The following is a 21,757-nucleotide window of genomic DNA, read 5'->3' on the forward strand; positions in this document are numbered from 1 at the left end:
AAAGAGTGCTCATTAGAGCAAACTAAAACCAAAACAGGATACCATTACACATCCACTAGAAATAAAGATTTACATTATCAAGTGTGGGCAAAGAGGTAGAAGCACTGGAACCTACACACATTGCTGGTGCTGGAACAGCCACTTTGAAAAACAGTTTTGTAGTTACTCATAAAGTTAAACTTACACAGTTTGTATTCCTAGGTATTTATCAAAGAAAAATGAAAACGCAAGTCCACAAAAAGGCTTGCACAAGAATGTTCAGAGTGGCATTACTTATAATGGCCTCAAACTGTAAACTACCTAAACGTCCATCAAATGATAAATGGAAATGTGGCATATCTGAACAACAGACAACTACTTAGCAATAAAAAGGAAAAAACTACGATATATGATGCATGACAAATCTCAAAAACGTCATGTCAATCCAGGAGTCAATAAATTTTCTCTGTAAAAAGCTAGATAGCTAATATTTTAGGTTCTAGAGACCCTATAGTCTCTGTCACAACTACTCAACTCTGCCATGATAGTGCCACAACGGATGTAGTAAATAAATAAACCAAAAAGTACAATTGTGATGCAATAAAAATTTATTTATGGACAGTGATGTTTGAAATTCATATAATTTTTGTTATGTGATATTATTCCTATTTTGATTTTTCTTCCACTATTTAAAAATATAAAAACCATTCTTAGCTTGTATCTAAGTACAAAAACAGGTAATACAAAAATAGGCCATTGTTTGCCAACCCTTGCATTAGAAGGAGGCATGATAATCAACACAATACTTTTCTTGTACTTACCTCAGTGTCTGGAGCAACTAAGGAAAATTCATGAGACAGATCAAGCTTAATGCCATCAAAATTTATTTCTGAAGGCCTTGCAACTGGGTCAGCACTAAAAACATAAGATGGTCGAGGTACTCCCTCTTGATTAAAATTAGATTCCATTCTGCAAGAATAACAGTAACTTCTTTAATAACATTAGTAAGTCAGCATATAAACCACCCACACTTTCAAAAGTCTAGCCCACTACTTCCTTCCAAATAACTAGATTTTAGAAAAGAAAAGCATTACATTTCTTCATTTATAACACAATAGCCTACAGGAAAGACAAAAGATCAAATTATATTTACAGACTCTGAATCTAATAATACTGAACACAGCCTACTATTTTCATATAATATCCATTCAAAGAGGTTTCATGAGTACAGGTAATCTGTAAAGATGGTATAAAACGTTTACTCTCTCCCTGAAATCCTCTCAAAACTCAAATAGTAAGGAGATCACAGAGTAAATTATAACCTTGTGTTCTCTACTTAGTGACTCCTGTAGAATGTTACTTACAGACTTTCTTTTAGCATTTAGAAGTTAAAACTCAGTTATCTGGGCCTGGCGTGGTGGCTCACGCCTGTAATCCCAGTACTTTGGGAGGCCAAGGGGGTGGGGGTGGATCACAAGGCCAGGAGTTCAAGACCAGCCTAGCCAAGATGGTGAAACCCCATCTCTACTAAAAATACAAAATAATTAGCCAGCCGTGGTGCCGGGCGCCTGTAATCCCAGCTACTCGAGAGGCTGAGGCAGAGAATTCCTTGAACCCCAGATGTGGAGGTTACAGTGAGTCGAGATCGCGCCACTGCACTCAAGCCTGGGCGACAGAGAGAGACTCTGCCAAGGGGAAAAAAAAAAAACACTCAGCTATCTGAAAAATTACTTTCAATTTCAAATTCAGGTAAAAAGTAAAATAATATATGTAAACACATTCAAAACAGTACCTGACACATCACAGGTTTTAAGTTAAATAGGAATAATGCATCAGTAAACTATTACAATTGAATTAAACATAAAATCACTAAACTAAAAGGTAAACTTAAGGATAACATTAACTAAAAAATACTAACATTCTAATATTTACTGAGAATCTACTAGATGTACAATACCAGAGAGAGGGGGAGGACTCTGAGCTGTTTTTTGACAAGATTATAAAATATCCAGATCAGTGACTCCCAAACTAAGGTCCCTAGCTCAAGAAAGTAGTAACGAGCAAAACCCACAGGTATTATACAAAATGAACCAAAGATGGCCCTTGCATGACGGCCCTAAATTGTATACTTCTTCACAGCTGGTAGGGATCTGAGCTCAAATGCCTACTGGATCAAAGACCATAAATGTTTAAAATAAAAATTAAAAAGCCTATGGCCGGGAGCAGAGGCTCACGCCTGTAATCCCAGCACTTTGGGAGGCCAAGGCAGGTGGATCACAAGGTCAGGAGATCGCGACCATCCTGGCCAACATGGTGAAACCCCATCTCTACTAAAAATACAAAAAAATTAGCCGGGTGTGGTGGCGTGCGCCTGAAGTCCCAGCTACTAAGGAGGGTGAGGCAGGAGAATCACTTGAACCCAGGAGGTAGAGGTTGCAGTGAGCCAAGATCGTGCCACTGCACTCCAGCCTGACAAGAGAGCAAGACTCTGTCTCAAAAAAAAAAAAAAAAAAAAGCCTGCTGGGGTGCCAAACTCAAATTCTGAAGCATCCATTTACTTTCAATATGGCCCAAAATAAGCATATTTTTAGCCATTTAGAGCCTGCCAGGTTTGAACGCCCCATGAAACTGCACCCAACATTTGCCAGACACATAAAACCTGGGATTATCAAGCCCCCCAAGCTGCTGCTGCCCTTGAGAGTTCTATGATCTAGAGACTCTCCACTGTGCAACATCACTTAGACATGTAAGCCCCTCTATGATTCTTTCCTCCCCACTCCCCATCCCCCTTGCCCTCTTTCCCCTCTGGATGGTGGCCCCTCACCCTGGTCTAGAAAACGTCCCATACTGAGAGGGATTTCCTTTGCCTACAATTCTGTCAAAGTCCTTGTTTATTCCTGTCACCTTGTTGACAATCTTTTTCCTTGATCAGGCTGAAATTCCTAAACGTATCACAAGAACGTGGCTGGATTTTTTCCCCTAAATTGCAAAAGGACTAAGGAAAGCACCGATCTAGATCATGGGGAAAGGGGTGCAGAGCGGGGAGCATTTGCAAAATGTTAAAGTACCGGCTTGACATTTCAAAACACAGAGTTCATGGAAATGCCCAGAAAACTAAAAAACATCTGTGGTTTCAAGAATATTCCTGTGTACGAAAAGCAGTTATAATAAAGTATTTGTTCATATGCTCATTTTTCAATGAACAAACTACTTCCTAGCATTTCTAAAAGTGTTGAGATGTAACTTCTTGCAATTTTATATGACTACTACTTATACATGGCCTACCCAACTAAACTGGAAACTTCTTGATGGCAAGAACCTTATCTTATACCACTCTGTAGCCCCTACAACAAATTCAGTGACTTATGTAGGGATAAAGACTCTCTGACTAATGACTTAAAATAATGGTTATAAAGAAAAAACTCTTCTCCCCTCCCCCCCCAAAAAAATCGGTCCTAATCTGCAATACTATATTTCGTGACAGCAGGCTTCAAGACCTCATTTTTCATTTCAAAAGGCTGCTCTGACTGGAAAACTGCATCTTTATTTATCTTCTCTCCAATAAGAATTCGCAATTGGAGACTTTAGTGAAAAATAGTAGAATCTGTTACTGAATGAGGTTTCTAAATGTGGTCTACAACACACAGCCTCAAAAAGTCTTCACAACTAACTGATGAGTATTTTACGTTATTTTACAATTTAAAATCTGGAGTCTTGGACATGTAATAAAACACATACACTGTTACACTACCTAACCCATAAGGCATGAACTTGTGTAAACTAGTACTTTAGCAAAAAATATTAGAGAATTGTGCCAGACAGGCATCACTGAACCAGGAAGCGAATCGAGATGGAGAAAGCCTTCTAAACTGGGGAATAACAGCAGTCACTGTGCCACGAACTCTTCAGCCTGGCACTGCAAAACCCTAGAAGGGCAAGCCTCAAGCACCAGTAGGAGTAGTCTGGAAATAAGTGCACAGAGGCCACCACACGGCTCCCCCCGCAAAAAGGCCGTGTTACCTACCTGCCGAGCAAACTGCTCACCTCAGAGCTTCAGAAAACTAGCTGTGGCAAAAGAGGCCTGTTTCTCAACAACAGAAGCAACAACAATAATAACATTAATGACTGCAAACATTTAGTAACTACTGTGTGCCAGCACTAACAACTTTACACATTACCATTTAATCTTCACAAAAGCCGAAAGAAATCGATACTTTATTGCCGCCTTTTAACCGATAAGAAAACTAAGATACAGAGAGAGTAAATGAATTGTCTTGCGTCACTCAACTAATAAGCACTGGAGGCGAGATTTAAACCCTAACCGAAATAGTATGACTCAATGCTCGCTGCGTACCCGGTGTTCCCATCACTCCGCAACCCAGTTCCTGACAGTAACCTCCACGGGGGTACGAGCACTGTCGGAACATGTCCACATTGCCAAAGCCGTTTCCCCACCTTAGGCCCCATAAATATGTAGTCACCCACCTCCTTCCCTACACCTTCCCCCGGGCCACCTTCTCACCTGCAAACGTCGCCTGGTTAGCCGGACCCGCGAGAAGCACTGCGATGTTAGCGTTTTCAAATTCAAACAATGGCGGCCAGGGCACCGCACTGAACGCTGGGAGTGGGTGTGGCGTCCGGAGCTCCGCCAGGGAGCGCCGCCGGCTCGCGCTGCGGACTTTCTAGTGGCTCCCGGAAGAAGCTCTCCAATGTGGGGGCGGGTCTTGAAAAGCGGGCAGCCAAAGAGCGGAAGCAGGCGTGGGAAGCCCGGGTGCCAACGGTCTCGTTTAGCTAGCAGCTCGGCTAGTCGGGCACTAGTAGTGCGCTTCCTCGCGGCTGTCGTAAGTCCCACGCTGTTGACTGTGACACCGATCTCCGATTCTGTCCTCGAGGCACTAAAGATGTGGCGAAGGCCCGAAGTGAGACCGCTGCCACTGCACTTAGTCCTGCGACTCCCCAAGGACTGGCCGAGGAATGGCGGGCTAGCCACTTCCCAGTCCTGTCCCTACGGGATCTGAAAAGACTCGGCATCCCGGGATCCGGAGGGTCACTTCCCTCGCTGCATCCCCATTGTGCAACTGCCAGTCTCAAAATTGATGTAGGTAAGCTTATGAATGTTAAAACTAATGAATGCAAGATGCTAAAACAAAACATTAACTGAAAGGTTGTCGGGGAAGAGGATGTTAGTATCTCAAAGAATTTCACCCTACAGATCATTTATTATAAAGGGAAAATAGAATTTTACACTGAAGGGATTTATTAGGCATACCTTAACCAAGTGAAGATACTTAGCACCGCTAATAGCACCTGATACTATTTGTACTAGAAATGTTTGACATGAATCTAATCATGAGGAAACAATCAGAAAAAAACAATGTAGAACATTCTACAAGACAAAAGGCCTAGGCTCTTCTTCAGAAGTGTCAGTGTCATGACAGGAAAAAGAAAAAAACGAAGTGGAAAATTGCTTTAGTCGAGAGTCAAAAGAAACCAAATGAAATCTGTGAATCTTAGTTGGTTTATAGATTTTAAAAAAAATGCGAAATACATTTGTGGACAATTGGGGAAATTTAAATATGAACTACATATTAGATGAATCAGTTTTAAATTGGTTGCATGTGAGAATGAATTTGTGGTTAAGTGGAAGAATGCCTTTGTTTTTGGAAGGCGCTGGCGCTTGCTAAAGTAGTTAGCAAAGTGTCACAGTGTTTGCAGCTTACTTTCAAAAGATATGGCAAAAAAATAAAATAGAGAAAGCAAATGTGGCAAAATAATAGTAATTGGTGAATCTAGGTGAAGGGTATAATGGTGTACATCGTACTAGTCTTGCAACTTTCTAAAATAACTGAGATTTTCTAAAATAAAAAGAGGAGGGGGAAAAAGGAATAAAATTCTGATCTTTACCATGGCCTCCCAGGCCCTGCACAATCAGGTGTCAGCCAATCTCACTGCCCACTAACTGTACAGTAAGGTGATCTGCTCTGGATACCTCAAACACAACTTCTTTCCAGCATGTATGAACCTTTGCATGGGTTATTCCCTCTTCCTGAATTCTCTCTTCGCCATTCAACACGTGGCACTTCCCTTTATCCTTTAGATTACATCTAAAATAGTACCTTCTTAAAGAAGACTTTCCTGACTACTGTATCTCAAGTGAGCACTCTTTTTTTATTTGCAGGTTCAATTTCATTTTTATACTTTTTACAACTAGCAATTGTTGTTTTTCCCCTGCCCCATAAAATGTAAGTTCTGTGAGTAGAAGAACTGTGTTTTGTTTGGTCACTAATGTATCCTCAATGACTGTAACACAAGACAAGCAAATCAATCTTTGTTGAACAATGAATGAAGGCTTATGTGGCTGGGTAGAGACCATGGGGAGGAGTCGGGGGAGTGAATCTGGAGGCATGGGCGGAGGCCAGACCCTGTGAGTCTTAGCCAAGTTACTGACTTGAGTATTATGAAATGCTTACTGGATAACCGGTTTTAAGCATGGGCATGGTACAATCCAATGTGCGTCTATCTTTTGAAAAGGTTAATCTGGAGAAACTAGAGGCAGCCAAGGAGGATGCTGTTGCAAGAGATTCCAGGAAAAGATAATGATAATGTGGACTTGGAAGATGGCAGAGGAGTTGCAGAAAAGTGACCAGATTTTAGAGGTATTTTTTCCTACGTTTTTCATTTCAGCACCAGCTGCTGGGTTTTTCCCTTAGGGAGATGCAGAGCCAGCTTGATTGGGAAGTGCTTAAGATTTAGTACCCTTTCCAAAGAATTCCATCTGTGCCCTTGAAGTGAATATTAACATAAAATGAAAAATTTGGTAAGTTAAGTTACATCAAAGTGATTTTCTGCCCTGGCCACAGTCTCTACTGTTAGTAATAGCTAACTTCCTTTATGCCTGGTAGTATTCTTAGCACTTTATACTCATTTAATCCTAAGAGTAACTCTGTAAGGCAATTTGTTGTTAACTCCTATTAATAGAAGAGGAAACTGAGGCGTGGAGCTAGTAAGGAAAGAGTAAAGGTATCTACTAAATAGAAATGTTGAAGATTAAATCAGGTAATAGTGTAAAGTATTTATAAAAGTATCTGGCACATGTTAAATAATAACTTGTTTCAATTTATATAACAAACAGTGAGACTGGAATTTGAATCTGGGTGATCTGGTTTTAGAGTCCATGCATTCTTTCTCCTCCCAAAGTTTGGATCCAACACCCCTGGAATTCTCTTAAGAAAATACTAAGTGCTTAACTCCTACTGCAAAGCCATTTCTAGAAGCAAGACTGAAGCAACTCACTTTTCAATCCCAAAATAATACTTTTGAGGATGTATTAATTACAAAGGTTTAAATAACAAGTTCAACAAAAATTTATCAGTCACCCACTAAGTGGCAGATTTCTCTACCCTTGAGAGGCCCTTAACAGGCCTTTTTCTAAAGCAGCCCTTCTCAACCTGGGATTTCAAGAGACAATCCCTAAACCTTTAGGCAGCCATTATATATAATGTATTAACTTCTTTCGTATACATCTAGAATGGCACTGGTTCTATACCATCCTGAAAATAATTTTTTTATCTCCTGTGGTTCATATGGGGAAATCCATATGCAAAGTATTTCAAAACATGACAAATGCTGTAATAGAAATGAACAAGGAGTAATGGGAGCAGAGTGAGCATAGCTTAAAGGTAATGCTGTGAAGTCAGACTTGAGATTGAGTGCAAGCCCAGCCACTCATAGGGCTCATAAAATTGTTGTGAGGATTAAAATAGCTTATGTAAGTTATTTAGTATAATCCTGGCACATAGTAGGTTTCATAATGGTAGTAAGGTAGTAATATTTATTAAATCTGTTTATTAAGTCATTAGAATGCAAACTCATTATTATCTTGGTCCTCTATAGCCCCCACATCTAAAACCGTACCTTGCACAAAACAAGTACTCAATAAATACTTTTTGATGTAATAAGGGACATCTACTAGGGAAGATTTCTTAATGTAGCATGTAGGCTGAAGAAAGTGATTGGGATTTGCCAGTGAATTGTAGGAGGAGGCCATTTCAGGCCATGGAAAGCTGTGAGACAATGATAAAAAGAACAAGAGTTCACAAAAGATTCCAAAAACTACCTACTTCAGCATGACTGTGAACATTAGCTGAAGTGGGTAATGGCAGGAGATAAGAAAAGTAGGCAGAGGCTAGATCATAAAGGGCCCTGTATGACATGCTAAAGAAGAGCTAGAATTATATTCTTTAAGGCCTAGGTTTTGCTCAGCAGAGGTAGGAAGGAAAAGTGTAGGAAGAGAAGAAACAAGAAGGATTGAGTCTTAGTCTGTAATACCAGAATCTTACAAAGTGCAAATCAAGAAATGAGACAACAGGATGTAGAAGTTTAAGCATATCATTTCAGTGTGCAAAGGTAACTGGTACAGGAAAAAATATATGTAACTATCTAGAGCTAAGTGCTTGTCTGTAGGAAGTACATAGATATCTATAATTGATACATGAAGAAATAACATTAGGAGGAGCGTATCATTTAAAGATACAGTATTTGGTATAGTAATTGCCAGAAATACTAAAAACAAATTATAAGAATAGTTGCCCCTGGAAAGCAGGCCTGGAGATGTGAAAGGGTGAGATTTTTTTATTATAAGATCTTTTTGAATTTGTGATAAACATTTTTTAAAATTTAATGTGTCCTAGCTGGACTTGGTGGCTCATGCCTGTAATCCCAATGTTTTGGGAGGCTGAGGTAGTAAGATTCCTTGAGCCCAGGAGTTCAAGACCAGCCTGGAAAACATGGCGAAGCCGTGTCTCTACCAAAAGTACAAAAATTAGCCAGGTGTAGTGGTGTCCTCCTGTAGTCCCAGCTACTTCGGAGGCTGAGGTGGGAGGATGGTTTGAGCCTGGGAGGCGAAGGTTGCAGTAAGCCAACATCATACCATTGCACTCCACCCTGGCAACATAGCCAGAGCCTGTCCCCCCCCCAAAAAAAAAGAGAAGAAAAGAAAATTTATTGTGTGAGAAAAAAAGAAGCATTTCTTTGTTAATCATTCACTATGTATTAGGCTATGAGATCCCATTACCTCCTTAGTGAAGGAATCTGTAAGCTGTGGTGGTGATTTTTCTTCAGAGTCAACTTGACTAGCTTTAGTCTCAGGAAAAACGCAGTTAAAAAGAAAAACAAAAGGTTAGCTGTAAAACAGCCTCAAACAGGTCCTGTAGGAGTTATTCCAGAAGAAGACATTGTTATCATAGAAGATAGTTTGAAGTATGTTACTGCCCCTGAAAACCTTCCAGTAGAACAAAATGTGAATGTGGAAGACAGTGATATTGATGATCCTAACCCTCTGTAGGGAGAGGCCAATGTATGTACATCTTAGTTTTTAACAAAAAAGTTTTAAAAGTAAAAAAAATTTAAAAAATTTAAAATTAAAAAAAGTTGATGAAATAAGAATATAAGGGAGGAAAATATTTTATCCAGCTGTACAGTGTGTTTGTGTTTTAAACTAAGTGTGATTACAGAGTCAGAAAGTTAAAAGAAATGTAAGCGTTTATAGGAGTAAAATTATATATTATATATATTATATATAACATGTAAATTATATATAACATAATATATAACATAATACGTTGTGTTATATATGTTATATATTATATATAACAGTATATGTTATATATAATATATATTATATAATATAAATTATATAATACATGTGTATTATATAAAATATGTTATATATTACATATTTGTATATTATATATAATCTATAATACAATATATATTATATAAATAATATGTAATATATAATATAGAAACATAATATATAAAATTATATAATATATATTACATATGATATATTTTTATATAACATAGTCTCAATGTTATACATTTCTCTTATTTACTAGAATTTTTTTCTTTCCAACTTGTAGGCTCAAGGGGTACATGTGCAGGTTTCTTACATGAGTAAATTGCATGTCACAGGTATTGTACAGATAATTTTTGTCACCCAGGTATTCCACGTAATACCCAATTATTTACTAGAATTGAAACATTTCTGAATTATACTAGCCGTTAATGAAAAAGAGTCAAATTCTGGAAAATATTTGAGGAGATTTATTATGAGCTTAATATGAGTGACCAAAGCCTGGGGCACAGTCTCAGGAGGTCCTGAGAACATGTGCCCAAGGTGGTTGGGTTACAACTTGATTTTATACATTTTAGAGGGGCAGAAGTTAACAGGCAGACTATCAATACATGTAAGGTGTCCATTGGTTCAGTCTGAAAAGGCAGAACAACTCGAATTGGCGGTGGGCAGTGCAGGGAAACTTCCAGGTCATAGGTGGATTCAAACGGTTTCTAATTGGCAATAGGTTGAAAGAGCTAAATTATTATCTAAAGACCTGGAATCAGTGGAAAGGAATGTCTGTGTTAAAATAAGGGGTTGTGGAGACCAAGGTTCTTGTTAAGCAGATAAAGCCTCCAAGTAGCAGGCTTCAGAGAGAGTAGATGGCAAACATCTCTTATCAGACCTGAAAAGGTATTATGTAAGACCTTTAGTTAGTCTCTCCTGGATCAGGAAAAGATCTAGAAAAGAAAAAGGATTATCTATAGGATCCTTATCCCCACAAGAGACAGCTTTGCGGAGCCATTTCAAAATATGTCAAAGAAATATATTTTGGGGTAAAATACTTCAGTTTCTTTCAGGGCCTGCTGTCATGTGATGCTATACTGGAGTCAAGTTAGAATTTGGTATCTTATTGCTACAAAGAGTCTGTTTTGCCAGTGTTAAGATCTCTGTTTTATTGTTAACGCTGATCACTTGTGCCTGAATTCCAAAGGGAGGAGGGTACAATGAGGTATGCCCAACCACCACCCTTCCCATCAAGGCCTGAACTAGTTTTTCAGGTTTAATTTGGAATGCCCTTGGCCAACAGAGGGGTTCATTCAGTCAGTTGGGGGGTTTAGAATTTTGTCTTACAGAACTGTGCTTTTACTCATTTTTATAACAGTCCAGCCAAAAGGACTGCTGTTACACCCAGTAGAAAAAGAAAGACTTGGGAGTGAATCAGTAAACTTCAGGCATTTGTAACAGTTCATATTAGATATATGAAGAAGATCTAAATATGGGGAAGATGAGAATGAGGAAGAAAAGCTGGCCTTCCAGTAGGAACTTATAAAAGAGTGCATGAAATAAGGCTCAAACCACAGAAGCTTAAAAGTCATTAAAAATGCTAATGAATTCTTTTTGAATTCTAAATTAAAAGAACATTTTATTAGAATGTATAAAATGTATTTTAATTCTGAACTTGATTAACAATTCTGAGTCACAGTTGGGATGTACAATTTTCAGAACAGTTTAGAAACAAGCAAACAAAAAAGCCTTTTAAATGAGTGGATATTTAGGGAATACTTGTGGGAGTGTTTGGGACATTTGCAGTGAGCTCTTTCATTTTTCCTGATTGCTCATTGTGAAGCAGTAAGTAACAGGCAGTAAGTACCAAACAGATCATTTGGTACAAAAAGAAAAATCTATATTCAATAACTATAAATTTAGGAACTCTAACCTCTTGCCACAGCATCTCCATGTTATTCAGCATTGGGGCTCAACTACTGACTGTGTCAGTCAAATAAGAGTATCAGGTTCCTGTGCTAAAACTATTCTAGCTCAAATCATCTTGGCAGACAATACCAGAAAAACAAACATTTTTCTGTCTGTTAAAGTGACCAAATATTAGGAGACTAAATATAAGCAGAAAAGACAAGTAGTAGCTGCATAACCTTGAGCAAGATACTAACTGAGCCTCAGTCTTTTCATCATTAAAATGATATTTTTAATGCAGGTCTACAGTCTCTACTCTGCAATTCCAAAACAGGACAAAAAACAAAAACACTGTGAAACCCAAAAGTGTTTTTGTAAGTTTGGCACCAGGATTATATGCTCAAAAAAAACCTACTGTAAACAAATATGAGGCCTCTATTGTCTCAGCACTTGTATCCATAAGTCACACATGCCTCTATTTGCTGACATTTTCTGACTTGGGGATTAATTCCATAGAAAATGTCGAAAAGAGCTAAAGATATACCTACGGGTAACAGTGAGAAGAAGAAAAGGAAGCATCTGTCTTTATCAGTATCTCAGAAAGTGGAGTTATTGCAGAAACTTGATGTTCGTATGTTTGTGAGGTGTCTTACTGAAGAATATGGTATGGGAACCACCACGATATATGACTTAAAGAAACAGACAAGGTGTTGAAATTTTATAGTGACAGTGATAACCAGGAACTAATGAAAATTAGAAAAATAACGCATAGAGCCAAAAATGAAGACCTTGACCCTGTGTTGAGTGAATGAATTCGACAACAAAGAAGTAAAGATATACCACTGACTGGTTTGTTGGTCATGAAACAAGCTAGAATATACCATGAAGAACTGAATGTTGAAGGAGAGTGTGAATATTCAGAAGGCTGGCTGCAGAAATTTAAAAAGTGTCATGGAATCAAGTATCTTAAAATCTTGGTGAAAAAGCTTCTCCTGATGATGAAGCTACTGAAAATTACATTGATGAATTTGCTAAGATAATATCTCATGAAAATCTTAGCCGTGAACAGATTTACAATGCTGATGAGACAGCTCTGTACTGGTGCTGTGTTCCTAGAAAAACCTCAACAATGGCTAACAAAAGAGCAACAACAGATGTCAAAGATAACAAGCAAAAGTTAACTGTTCTTGGGTGTGCTCATGCTGCAGGCACACACAAGATAAAATTGGCAGTGATCGGAAATAGCCTATATCCAAGGTGTTTAAAAGGTGTGCATAATTTACCTGTACATTATTATGCACACAAGAAAGCATCAGTAATGGAAAATCTTTTCCAACTGGTTTGATAGGCACTTTGTGCCAGCAGCATGAGCTCATTGCAAACTGGACCAGAAGACAATTGCAAAATTTTATTGTTTCTAGATAACGGTTCTGCATATCCCCCTCCTGCACATCTTGTGAAGAGCAATGCTTTTGGCATTGACTTTTCCCCCAGTGTGATGTCTGTAATACAGCCTTGTGACCAAGGAATTCTACACTCTGTGAAGAGCAAGTATAAACACTTTTTTTTTTTAAAGTATGCTTGCTTCAGTTAACAGAGGCCTGAAAATCCAGGACTTCCTTAAAGAATTTAGTCTTAAGGATGCCATCTACACAGTTGCTAATGCTTGGAATGATGTTGATAAGTCAACATTAACAAATGGTTGGCACAGACTTTAGGCTACAATGATGTTTGAAAATGACCTAGCTGATGAAGATTTTGAAGGATTTCATGACTCTAATGAGAAGACAATGGTAGCATAACTCATTACCTTTGCCAAAAGTTTATCAGCCAAAAGTGTAAATAAGTTAGAAGAAGCTGACATTGAAGAAATGGTTAATATTGATAATGATGAACCCATAGTGCACCCTAAGAGTGATGGGGAAATTGCTGAGATGATGTTAAATGCAGATCAATATGAAGGTGGTAGTAGTCATGATGATGACATTATGCATTTGGGTGAAAAAAATTTCCATAGATCATATGGTGAAAATGTGTGACTGATTAATTGCTGGCCTTGAACAATGTACATTTATCAGTGAGCAAGAGCTGATGACAATTTAGTCAATTAAAGAGAAACTGCTTAGACAGAAACCAGTGTTAAGGAGGCAGGTGAAACTGGGAAAGTATTTAATAAAGCTCTCTGTGGTAATGCCGCTTCATCTCTTGACAATCCTGTTTCTGGCTCATCAGATGTCCAGCTCCAACCTGGTTTCATAGACATGGTAATACTGGAACAACCTCTTCTCCAAGATTCTCAGGCAGTCAGAGGTAATGAACATTCATTGCATGTATATGTGATATGGGTTAGTTTTCATCAGTATAAGTTTTAAATTTTACTTAAAATTTCTTTAGAAATAAGAAGCTTTTTCACAAGTGACAAAACACATTAAAAGCTTATAGTATATGTGGTCTATATTTATCTTCCTATTTCATACACCAAGAAACTTATTTATGTAAAAATGTTATTTACCAATAAATTTACTAATATATTTTTGTAAGTAAATTGTAATATTACTTATGGTTTTGTTTCATTTAGTGTGAATTTTCATACATTTATTTGCAGAAATAGTAAGATTAATGTGTTTCATTACATAGTACTATCCTGTACCCATTTGGAATGTTACAAAATATATGCAATTTATGTACTGTATTCGAAAGGATTCCAATTTCTTCCTGAATTCCAAAAACCTCTCATTTCCAAAACACATCCAGTCCCCAGAGTTTTAGATAAGAGATTGTGGATCTGTGATTCTTTTTTGTTGTGAATGATCTAGTGAAGTGATCAATGTAAAATGTCTGGCACAAAGTAAATACTCATTAAGCATAGTTGCTATTATTAATATTCCATTACTCTACTTTTAAAATGTAAGACAAGCTTTTTCTGGCATTGAAGTTAGGAAGTTGACATAGCATAGGTAATAATAAACATTCTTCAAGTTTTATTACTCTAAGAGATGCTTTGGCAGTGTGATGCTGATAAAGTGTATTAGAGTATCTCCTAAATCTTCATCCAAGAATGGAAACATTTTGCAAGTCAGAGGATAGAAAATGTTACGCTACATCAAGTTAAATTGCATGTTGATAAAATATAAACACATCTAGTTAGCTCTTATTAATCAAAGAAATATAATATTTTTATCTGATGCTAACTATCCTCTCACCTCCCTGTGCCACAAACACCACACAAACAATAATTTAATCTCCCTTGTGAGCAAAGATTGATTTTTTAACCCTGTTTGTATAATTTCAGCTACTATTGTAAGACCTTGACATAGCTGAATACATAAAATTGGTGTTCTGTTTTGTAAAGAAAGCTGTTATTATAAGCCTGATGAATGTGAATTGATACCTGTAGCCTGGTCTTCTTTGTTTTGTTTTATTTTTTGTAATGTTTGTTCATTTAAAATATAAGATGTGTTGCTTTTCTCTCACTATAAAAGGCATACATCATTCTTGTAGAAAACATGGAAAATACAATTTATAAAGAAAATAAACTCATCCCTAATGTGATAGCCAATGATATAATCACTCTTAACATTTGTTTACTTTCAAAGCTATCTGTTGTATTAAACTGTAAGCCTTATGGGGGCAGAAACCATGTCCATTCATTCCTGTTCTCCACCCTGTCCTTGCCGTCTTACTGTAGTAGGCATGTAACACATTTAAAGAAAACACACACTCATACACTTAGGGACCAAACTATATTCACAGGGTTTTTTGGCCACATTACTTTTAGTGAACACTGTATTGTGAGCATTTTTCCGTATGAATTCTATTTGATTTGACAAAGCCAGATTTTCTACACTGCATTCAACTTACCCTCTTTTCTTTTGGGACTTTCTACTCACAGGCCCAAGGGTAAGCATTATTCTGCAGTCCCTCTGCCAGAGTACCTACCTCCTCTATTGTCCTCATCATTTTTCCATCATAGTTGTCCCTCTTATTTCCCATTAGCTCATGCCACAGCTTTCTGCTGGTTACTCTTACCAGGTATAAGAAACCGTCACCATCATGTAAACTCATATACAACCTGACTGGCGATTGGCTCCCATTCTCTACTCAACATATTTCTTCAATTGGGGTGAGCTAAATTTGCACAGGAGAGGCTTGACATGGAAGGTAGAGAGAATCCCAGAGGGGAGAGAAACAGCAGCAACTACATCTTAGTAAGTAGGAATATGGAGGGTGGGTCCTGTGTCCACAATGTTATCCATTCCATTCTCTTAGGATCGGTCATAGAAACAAGTCCCATTCAATTGGAAGATGCCTGGAGTCACTATGCTGACCTGGAAATCTCAGCTACGCACATGGTTAACAGTCTGTCCCACTGATATCTAAACTAAAATGAAGAACTGGCCACCAGGTGATATGAAACCTTGTATCATGAGCCAAACCCTAGGAACTGGCCTCATGTCATTGAATTTTTGAACATCATTGACCACGCTGTGTCAGGCTTTTTCTGTAATTTGTGCAAAAATCTAATGACGGATAATGTTCTCCCTCCTCTCCCAGCTAATATGGTTTACATGAGCTGTTCATTTGTTTAACCTAGGGATAGGAGTCATCTACAGTGTGAATTCCAGTTGCTTAGTAGTGGCTGTCTGAAATGCATGTCTGAAAATTTGGAGCCATGTTTTTGCTTAGTCAGTCAGTGTGTGGTGGTCATTTGTTGATATCTGCCATTGGTACAGAAAGTAGAAATGGCAGAACATATGCTGTCTGTCCCTTATGGGGGCCTTACGTTTTCCTATTTACCTTTGGTTCAGACCTTTTGCTTTGCTCAGCTAGTGTAATTTATAAGTCATCTCACAATCTCATATTCTTATTCTGCATTATATTGCTCTAGCCATGGACAGGGACCCCTTTTCCTTGACGTACACACAAGCCATTTGTGTGTATATTGGTCACAATTAAAAGGCTGTAGTGATGGAAAGGGTACTTTCACATAAACCAGACATTTAACTTTGGACACACCTGTCTTTAAAAGTCCTTCAGATGAAATGAACATTCTGATATTGAATAGGAATCTAATGTATTCGTATGAAATCATGATTTTTATTATTTTAGAGACAGAGTCTCACTCTGTCACCCAGGCTGGAGTGTAGTGGCATGATGATAGCTCACTGCAATCTCAAATTACTGGGCTCAAGCGAGCCTCCCACCTCAGCCTCCCAAGTAGCTGGGACTACAGGTGCATGCCACCATGCCAGGTGAATTTTTTGTATTTTTTCCTAGAGACAGGGCCTTGCTATGTACCCACGCTGTTCTCAAACTCTTGGCCTTGAGAGATCCTCCCACTTCAGCCTCCCAAAATTCTGGGATTATAGGCATGAGCTACTGTACCTGTCAACTCATCATTTTTAGTACTTATACAGAAATATAGAAGTGTATACACACAGGGGTATGTACACAGGTCAGTGTATACTAACAGGTTAGTATACATGCAGGTATGCCCAGTCATAGGACCTAAAAGCAATGATACTCCAGTAATAGTGAGCATGCCTAGTACCCAGATTTGATTTTTAAATACCATTCTTAAATAAAAGGAACCAGGGTTCCTTCAAGAAGTTGTTGGTCCCAGGCAGGTCAGGGAAATTACAAAATGAGCCTGTAATATCTCGTGGTGCCAGAAAGTAAGGAAATGCTTTAAAATAAAGTAAGATTTGTCAGAGGTACACAGGCATCAACCTAAAGAATCTCCAAAAGACCAAAGCTGGAACAATTTGAACAACAAGCTAAATAATAACCATATTGACCATAGTGGATTATAACCCACATGGTAAAATAAATATTCCTGTGACCATATATTGAAGTAATTGATTAAATAAAGAAGTGGGGGAGAAGGGACAACTCTTCCTTTAAGTAGAATTCTGTGGTGGCCAAAGCAACTCCATCTTGGATGATGCTCTGCCACGTTGGCTTCTGATTAACCCCTGCTCTGGGAAGGCCTCTAAGATTTCTAGTTTATCTGTTGTTTTTTCTGCAAGAGCAGGCACTTTAATCCTGACCTTAGGCTAAACAACCTTGATGTTATCATACTTCAATTATCCTACACATCCTTTCTGAACTACCCCTCCTTTATGGTATATAAGACCTGGGTCTTGGGGGTAATGGCGTGGGGACCTACCATCTCATCTTGTGCCCATCTGAGACAGAGACATGGCTTCTGTTCATTTAATGTTTCTAAGAAACTGGATGTTTTATTAAATGTTTCTAAGAAGAAAATGGATTTGTTAGCATCTTTCTTTGGCCTCTCAGCTTCCTCGGACTTGGGGGGCAGGTTTGCCCAGACCTGGCCACCACAGAAAAAAATCCAACTAATAATGGTAGAAGAATAGAGAGAAATAGAAAATGACCACTAGGCAGACATCACAATGATAATTGTAGCAGAAAGGATATATAGATGGATGCTAAAATCTGTGAGCGAAAGTTTGAGTTGAAACAGACTGCATAGTCTCAAAGCATTTTCTCCAGACATTTATTAACTATCCAGAGAAAAATATTACAGTGGAGAAACTCAGCAAAAACCCCCTTAATCAAGTGGTAGGTCAACATCACTAGTAGTACAACAATCATGAATCACATTACGTGATACACACATCATATTACGTGAGGACGCAGTATCATTTGTGTGACATTCTTGTAAAAAATGCGTCACCTCAGTCCACTCAGAAGAAGACTTGTCGGGCACGGTTGTGCATGCCTGTAATCCCAGTACTTTGGGAGGCTGAGGCAGGAGGATCGCTTGAGGTCGAGACCAACCTGGGTAATGTGGCAAGACCTCATCTGTACTAAAAATAAAAATAATTAGCAGGGCGTGATGGCGCATTCCTGTAGTCCCAGCTACTCAGGAGGCTGAAGTGGGAGGATCATTTGAACCCAGCAGTTCGAGATTACAATGAGCTATAATCACACCACTGCACCCATCCTGGGTGACAGAGCAAGACCCTGTCTCTAAAAAATAAAGAAAAGAAAAGAAAATACAATCTGAGGGACATTCAACAAAATAATTGATCAGTACTCTTCAGAAGTATCAAGGTCGTGAAAGTGCAGGAAAGACTAAGAAACTTACAGTCAACAGGAGACTGAGAATAAATAACAACTAAATACAATGTGGGATTCTGTGTAGGATTCTGGAACAGAAAAAGGACACTGAAGGAAAAACTGACAAAATTCAAATAAGGGCTTACAGTATAATAAGTAATATTATACCAATGTGGATTTCCTGGTTCTAATAATAGTACTATGATTATGTAACATGTTAAACATTTAAGGAAGCTATGTGCAGGGTGTATGGAAACCCACTATACTATTTTTGCATCTTCTTCATGAACTTAAAGTTTGTTCACAGTAAAAAGTTAAATGATGTTTTGAAAATAAAGAGCCCGTCAGCCACCCCATCTGAAGGGAACGCCTCCTTCCAAGCCACTGTTTTCTACAGGTTCAGGCTCCAGCCGTGATATGCAAGCCCATCTCACTCCACACCTCTCATCCTCCAGCCTTCCCTAAGGTCATCCATCTCAATTTATTATGCAGAATGACTTGTCTCTCCTCTACTAACTGAAGGCTAACCTTCAAAAACTCATTAATATGTTGAAACGCGGGGTAATGTAGTCCAGGTCTTTCCTTCAGCAGCCCAGGGGAACCAGCAGAGGCTTCATAATTTTAGACTTTCCTTTCTCCATTTCCCAGGCCCTGAGAAGAGAGGATCAGAATAAAGATTGATTTCCTCATTGATGTGAATTTTGTCACAACCACCATCTTTGGAATTCAGATGTTACTATGGTCAGTTTGGGTTTAAATAACACTTCTGTTTTCTCTATGTTACACTCCTAAGGTTGTTAGGATCCTATGAGCCTATTTAGTTGTTTTCTTTAAATGATGGCATATCTAAAAATTGTCTTATTTTATACTTGGAGAATATTGTTAGATTATCTTAAAAGCCTCCATTCCTTTGTTAAGTAATCCAGTTTTGTTTTGCTTTGTTTTCTTTTCAGAAGTATTAAGATCTTCCTCTTTAGTTTTCTGAAACTTTACATGAACTGTCAAGGTATGATCTGGAGTCTTTCAGTTTGTGTTTGTATTTATTTTAAATAGCTCATGGGCCCTTTCACTGGCAGTTTTATTTCTTCGATTGATAATAAGATATTTTAAGGCTGGGTGTGGTGGCTTCCGCCTGTAATCCCAGCACTTTGGGAGGCCAAGGCGGGCGGATCATGAGGTCAGGAGCTTGAGACCAGCCTGGCCAACACGGTGAAACCCCGTCTCTACTAAAAATACAAAAATTAGTTGGGCATGGTGGTGTGCGCCTGTAATCCCAGCTACTGGGGAGCGGGGCAGGAGAATGGCTTGAACCCAAAAGGTGGAGGTTGCAGTAAGCCGAGATCGTGCCACTGCACTCCAGCCTGGGCGACAAGTAAGACTCCGTCTCAAAAAAAATGAAAAAAAGAGATTTTATTCTGTTATTCTTTGTATATTCCCTCTCTATCCATTCCCACCATTCTCTCCTTCTGGAACGCCTCTGCAGTTTTCCTCAAATGTGTAGTGATTCTTGGTTGTGTCCTTAGGTTTACATTTTTAGTTACCTGCTAATCTGCCTGTCTGTCTGTCTGTGAGTGCTTATCTGTGTATTGTGTTCTGCTTCCTGTGGTTACAGAGGAGAGGTAGGACATACCACCAAGCTAAGGGGGTCATCAGCTCATCTTCTGGGCATGGGAACCCCCACTTTCTTTTGGTGGTATATATGCCTGCTGAGTACTCCCGGCTTGCAATACCCAAGTGTTCTCATTCACTGGATATTGCTTTTGCGGCTTGCTGCATAGCACAAGTGGAAGAATGAAGGGAGGAACTGCCTAATTGTTCCTACTATTGTAACATTACAAAAATCACACTGAATATTGACTGGGGACTGCCTCTTGTTCCCCATATCTGCTTTTCCTAAGCTTGGAAAGGAAGAAACCTGGACAAACATGTATTTGTTTATATTATCAATTTGATCCAATACTTCTGTAGACATGTTCAAACATTTTTAACAGATATACTACTTTTCAAATAAAATGTTATGTAGAGGATCAATATATTAGGTAAAAGCAAAACTGATCTGCTTGAAGCAGAGGAGGCAGCCCTGAACGTGAACTGCTGGTCCCCCCTCTATTCACTGCAGCTCCTGAGACCGTCCGTGGTATCCTAGAACTCTGCAGGGCAGTTTAAAAACCACTGATAGGTCCTTAAGAAGTGGAAGCTATCATGAAAATGATATTTATTACTATGAAAATGTTGCCCCTCATCCTTCCCTAGCCCAAGGCCAGCTATAAGCCCTGATACCAGCTTTTGCCGTTTGTCCTCCCAGTCCCATCTTGCAGAGAGAATGATAGAAAAGCCTGGGCACGGTGGCTCACGCCTGTAATCCCAACACTTTGGGAGGCCGAGGCGAGTGGATCACTTGAGGTCGGGAGTTCAAGACCAACCTAGCCAACATAGTGAGACCCCGTCTCTACTAAAAATACAAAAATTGTCTGGGCGAGGTGGCGGGCACCTGTAATCCCAGCTACTCTGGAGGCTGGGGCACCAGAAATGCTTAAACCCAGGAGGCAGAGGTTGCAGTGAGCCGAGATCATGCCACTGCACTGTAGCCTGGCCGACGGAGCGAGACTCTGACTCTCAAAATAAAAAAAAGAAACGAAAAAAGAATAAACAGCTGAGCTTCTACTAAATATGCCTAAGCACCATCCCAGGAACTTACATGCCACCTCACTTAATCCTCACAATGAGGCAAGTGTTTTGATCTACAGGATAAGATGAAAAAACAGAGGCTCAAACAAGCATAGCAGGAATGTGTACAAATTCAAATGTGTAAGAAATGTACAGATATTTTCCTAAGTTTTAATTAAAACCAACTACTAGCATGATTACATTGGAATGGCAGGAAATGACATCTCAGCCATTTGAGGGCTTCCGTCACAAGACATGACTCGGGATCCTAGGATCTTGCCCAACATGCCAAAGCATGGAGAGTGCCTGTCCTGTCATCTGTCTTCCGTCTGCATGAGTATCTGCAGGGTGCCCAGAAAAGCTTACTCTAGACTGTGCTGCTCCATGGCTTCTGTGTGATCTACAATGCCAAAAATATTTGAGAGGTTAGGATCCCAGTCTTTAGAACACAGTATCTCAAGCTGTACCTCAACACATAGCTCTCCTGTCTGAGCT

At 38.9% G+C, this 21,757-nt stretch overlaps 2 protein-coding genes across 9 annotated transcripts in view; one reads left to right on the top strand and one right to left on the bottom strand.

The window, feature by feature from the left end:
- LOC105480525 (kinesin family member 20B) overlaps positions 1–4,623 on the bottom strand; it is a 69,658-nt gene extending 65,035 nt beyond the window's left edge. For 2 of the 3 annotated variants that reach the window (XM_011739549.2, XM_011739540.2), the window contains exons 1-2: positions 4,502–4,621; positions 801–948 (exon numbers count right to left, since the gene is read on the bottom strand). In XM_011739549.2, coding sequence (XP_011737851.2) covers positions 801–947 — 147 coding nt within the window. In that variant the 5' untranslated portion in view covers position 948; positions 4,502–4,621. Of the gene's footprint in view, positions 1–800; positions 949–4,501 lie in introns of all 3 variants that reach the window. The other variant, XM_011739556.2, reaches the window with a different exon arrangement.
- Positions 4,624–4,833: 210 nt separating this feature from the next.
- Positions 4,834–21,757, top strand: part of LOC105480536 (pantothenate kinase 1) — a 119,044-nt gene continuing 102,120 nt past the window's right edge. The window contains exons 1-4 of one of the 6 annotated variants that reach the window (XM_071069517.1): positions 4,941–5,077; positions 6,511–6,635; positions 9,900–9,951; positions 13,742–13,819. In XM_071069517.1, coding sequence (XP_070925618.1) covers positions 6,576–6,635; positions 9,900–9,951; positions 13,742–13,819 — 190 coding nt within the window. In that variant the 5' untranslated portion in view covers positions 4,941–5,077; positions 6,511–6,575. Of the gene's footprint in view, positions 5,082–6,510; positions 6,636–9,899; positions 9,952–11,810; positions 13,820–21,757 lie in introns of all 6 variants that reach the window. The other 5 variants (XM_071069515.1, XM_071069519.1, XM_071069520.1 and 2 more) reach the window with 5 other exon arrangements.

This window comes from Macaca nemestrina, chromosome 9, assembly GCF_043159975.1.
Source record: "Macaca nemestrina isolate mMacNem1 chromosome 9, mMacNem.hap1, whole genome shotgun sequence".
Classification (NCBI taxonomy): Eukaryota; Metazoa; Chordata; class Mammalia; order Primates; family Cercopithecidae; genus Macaca; species Macaca nemestrina.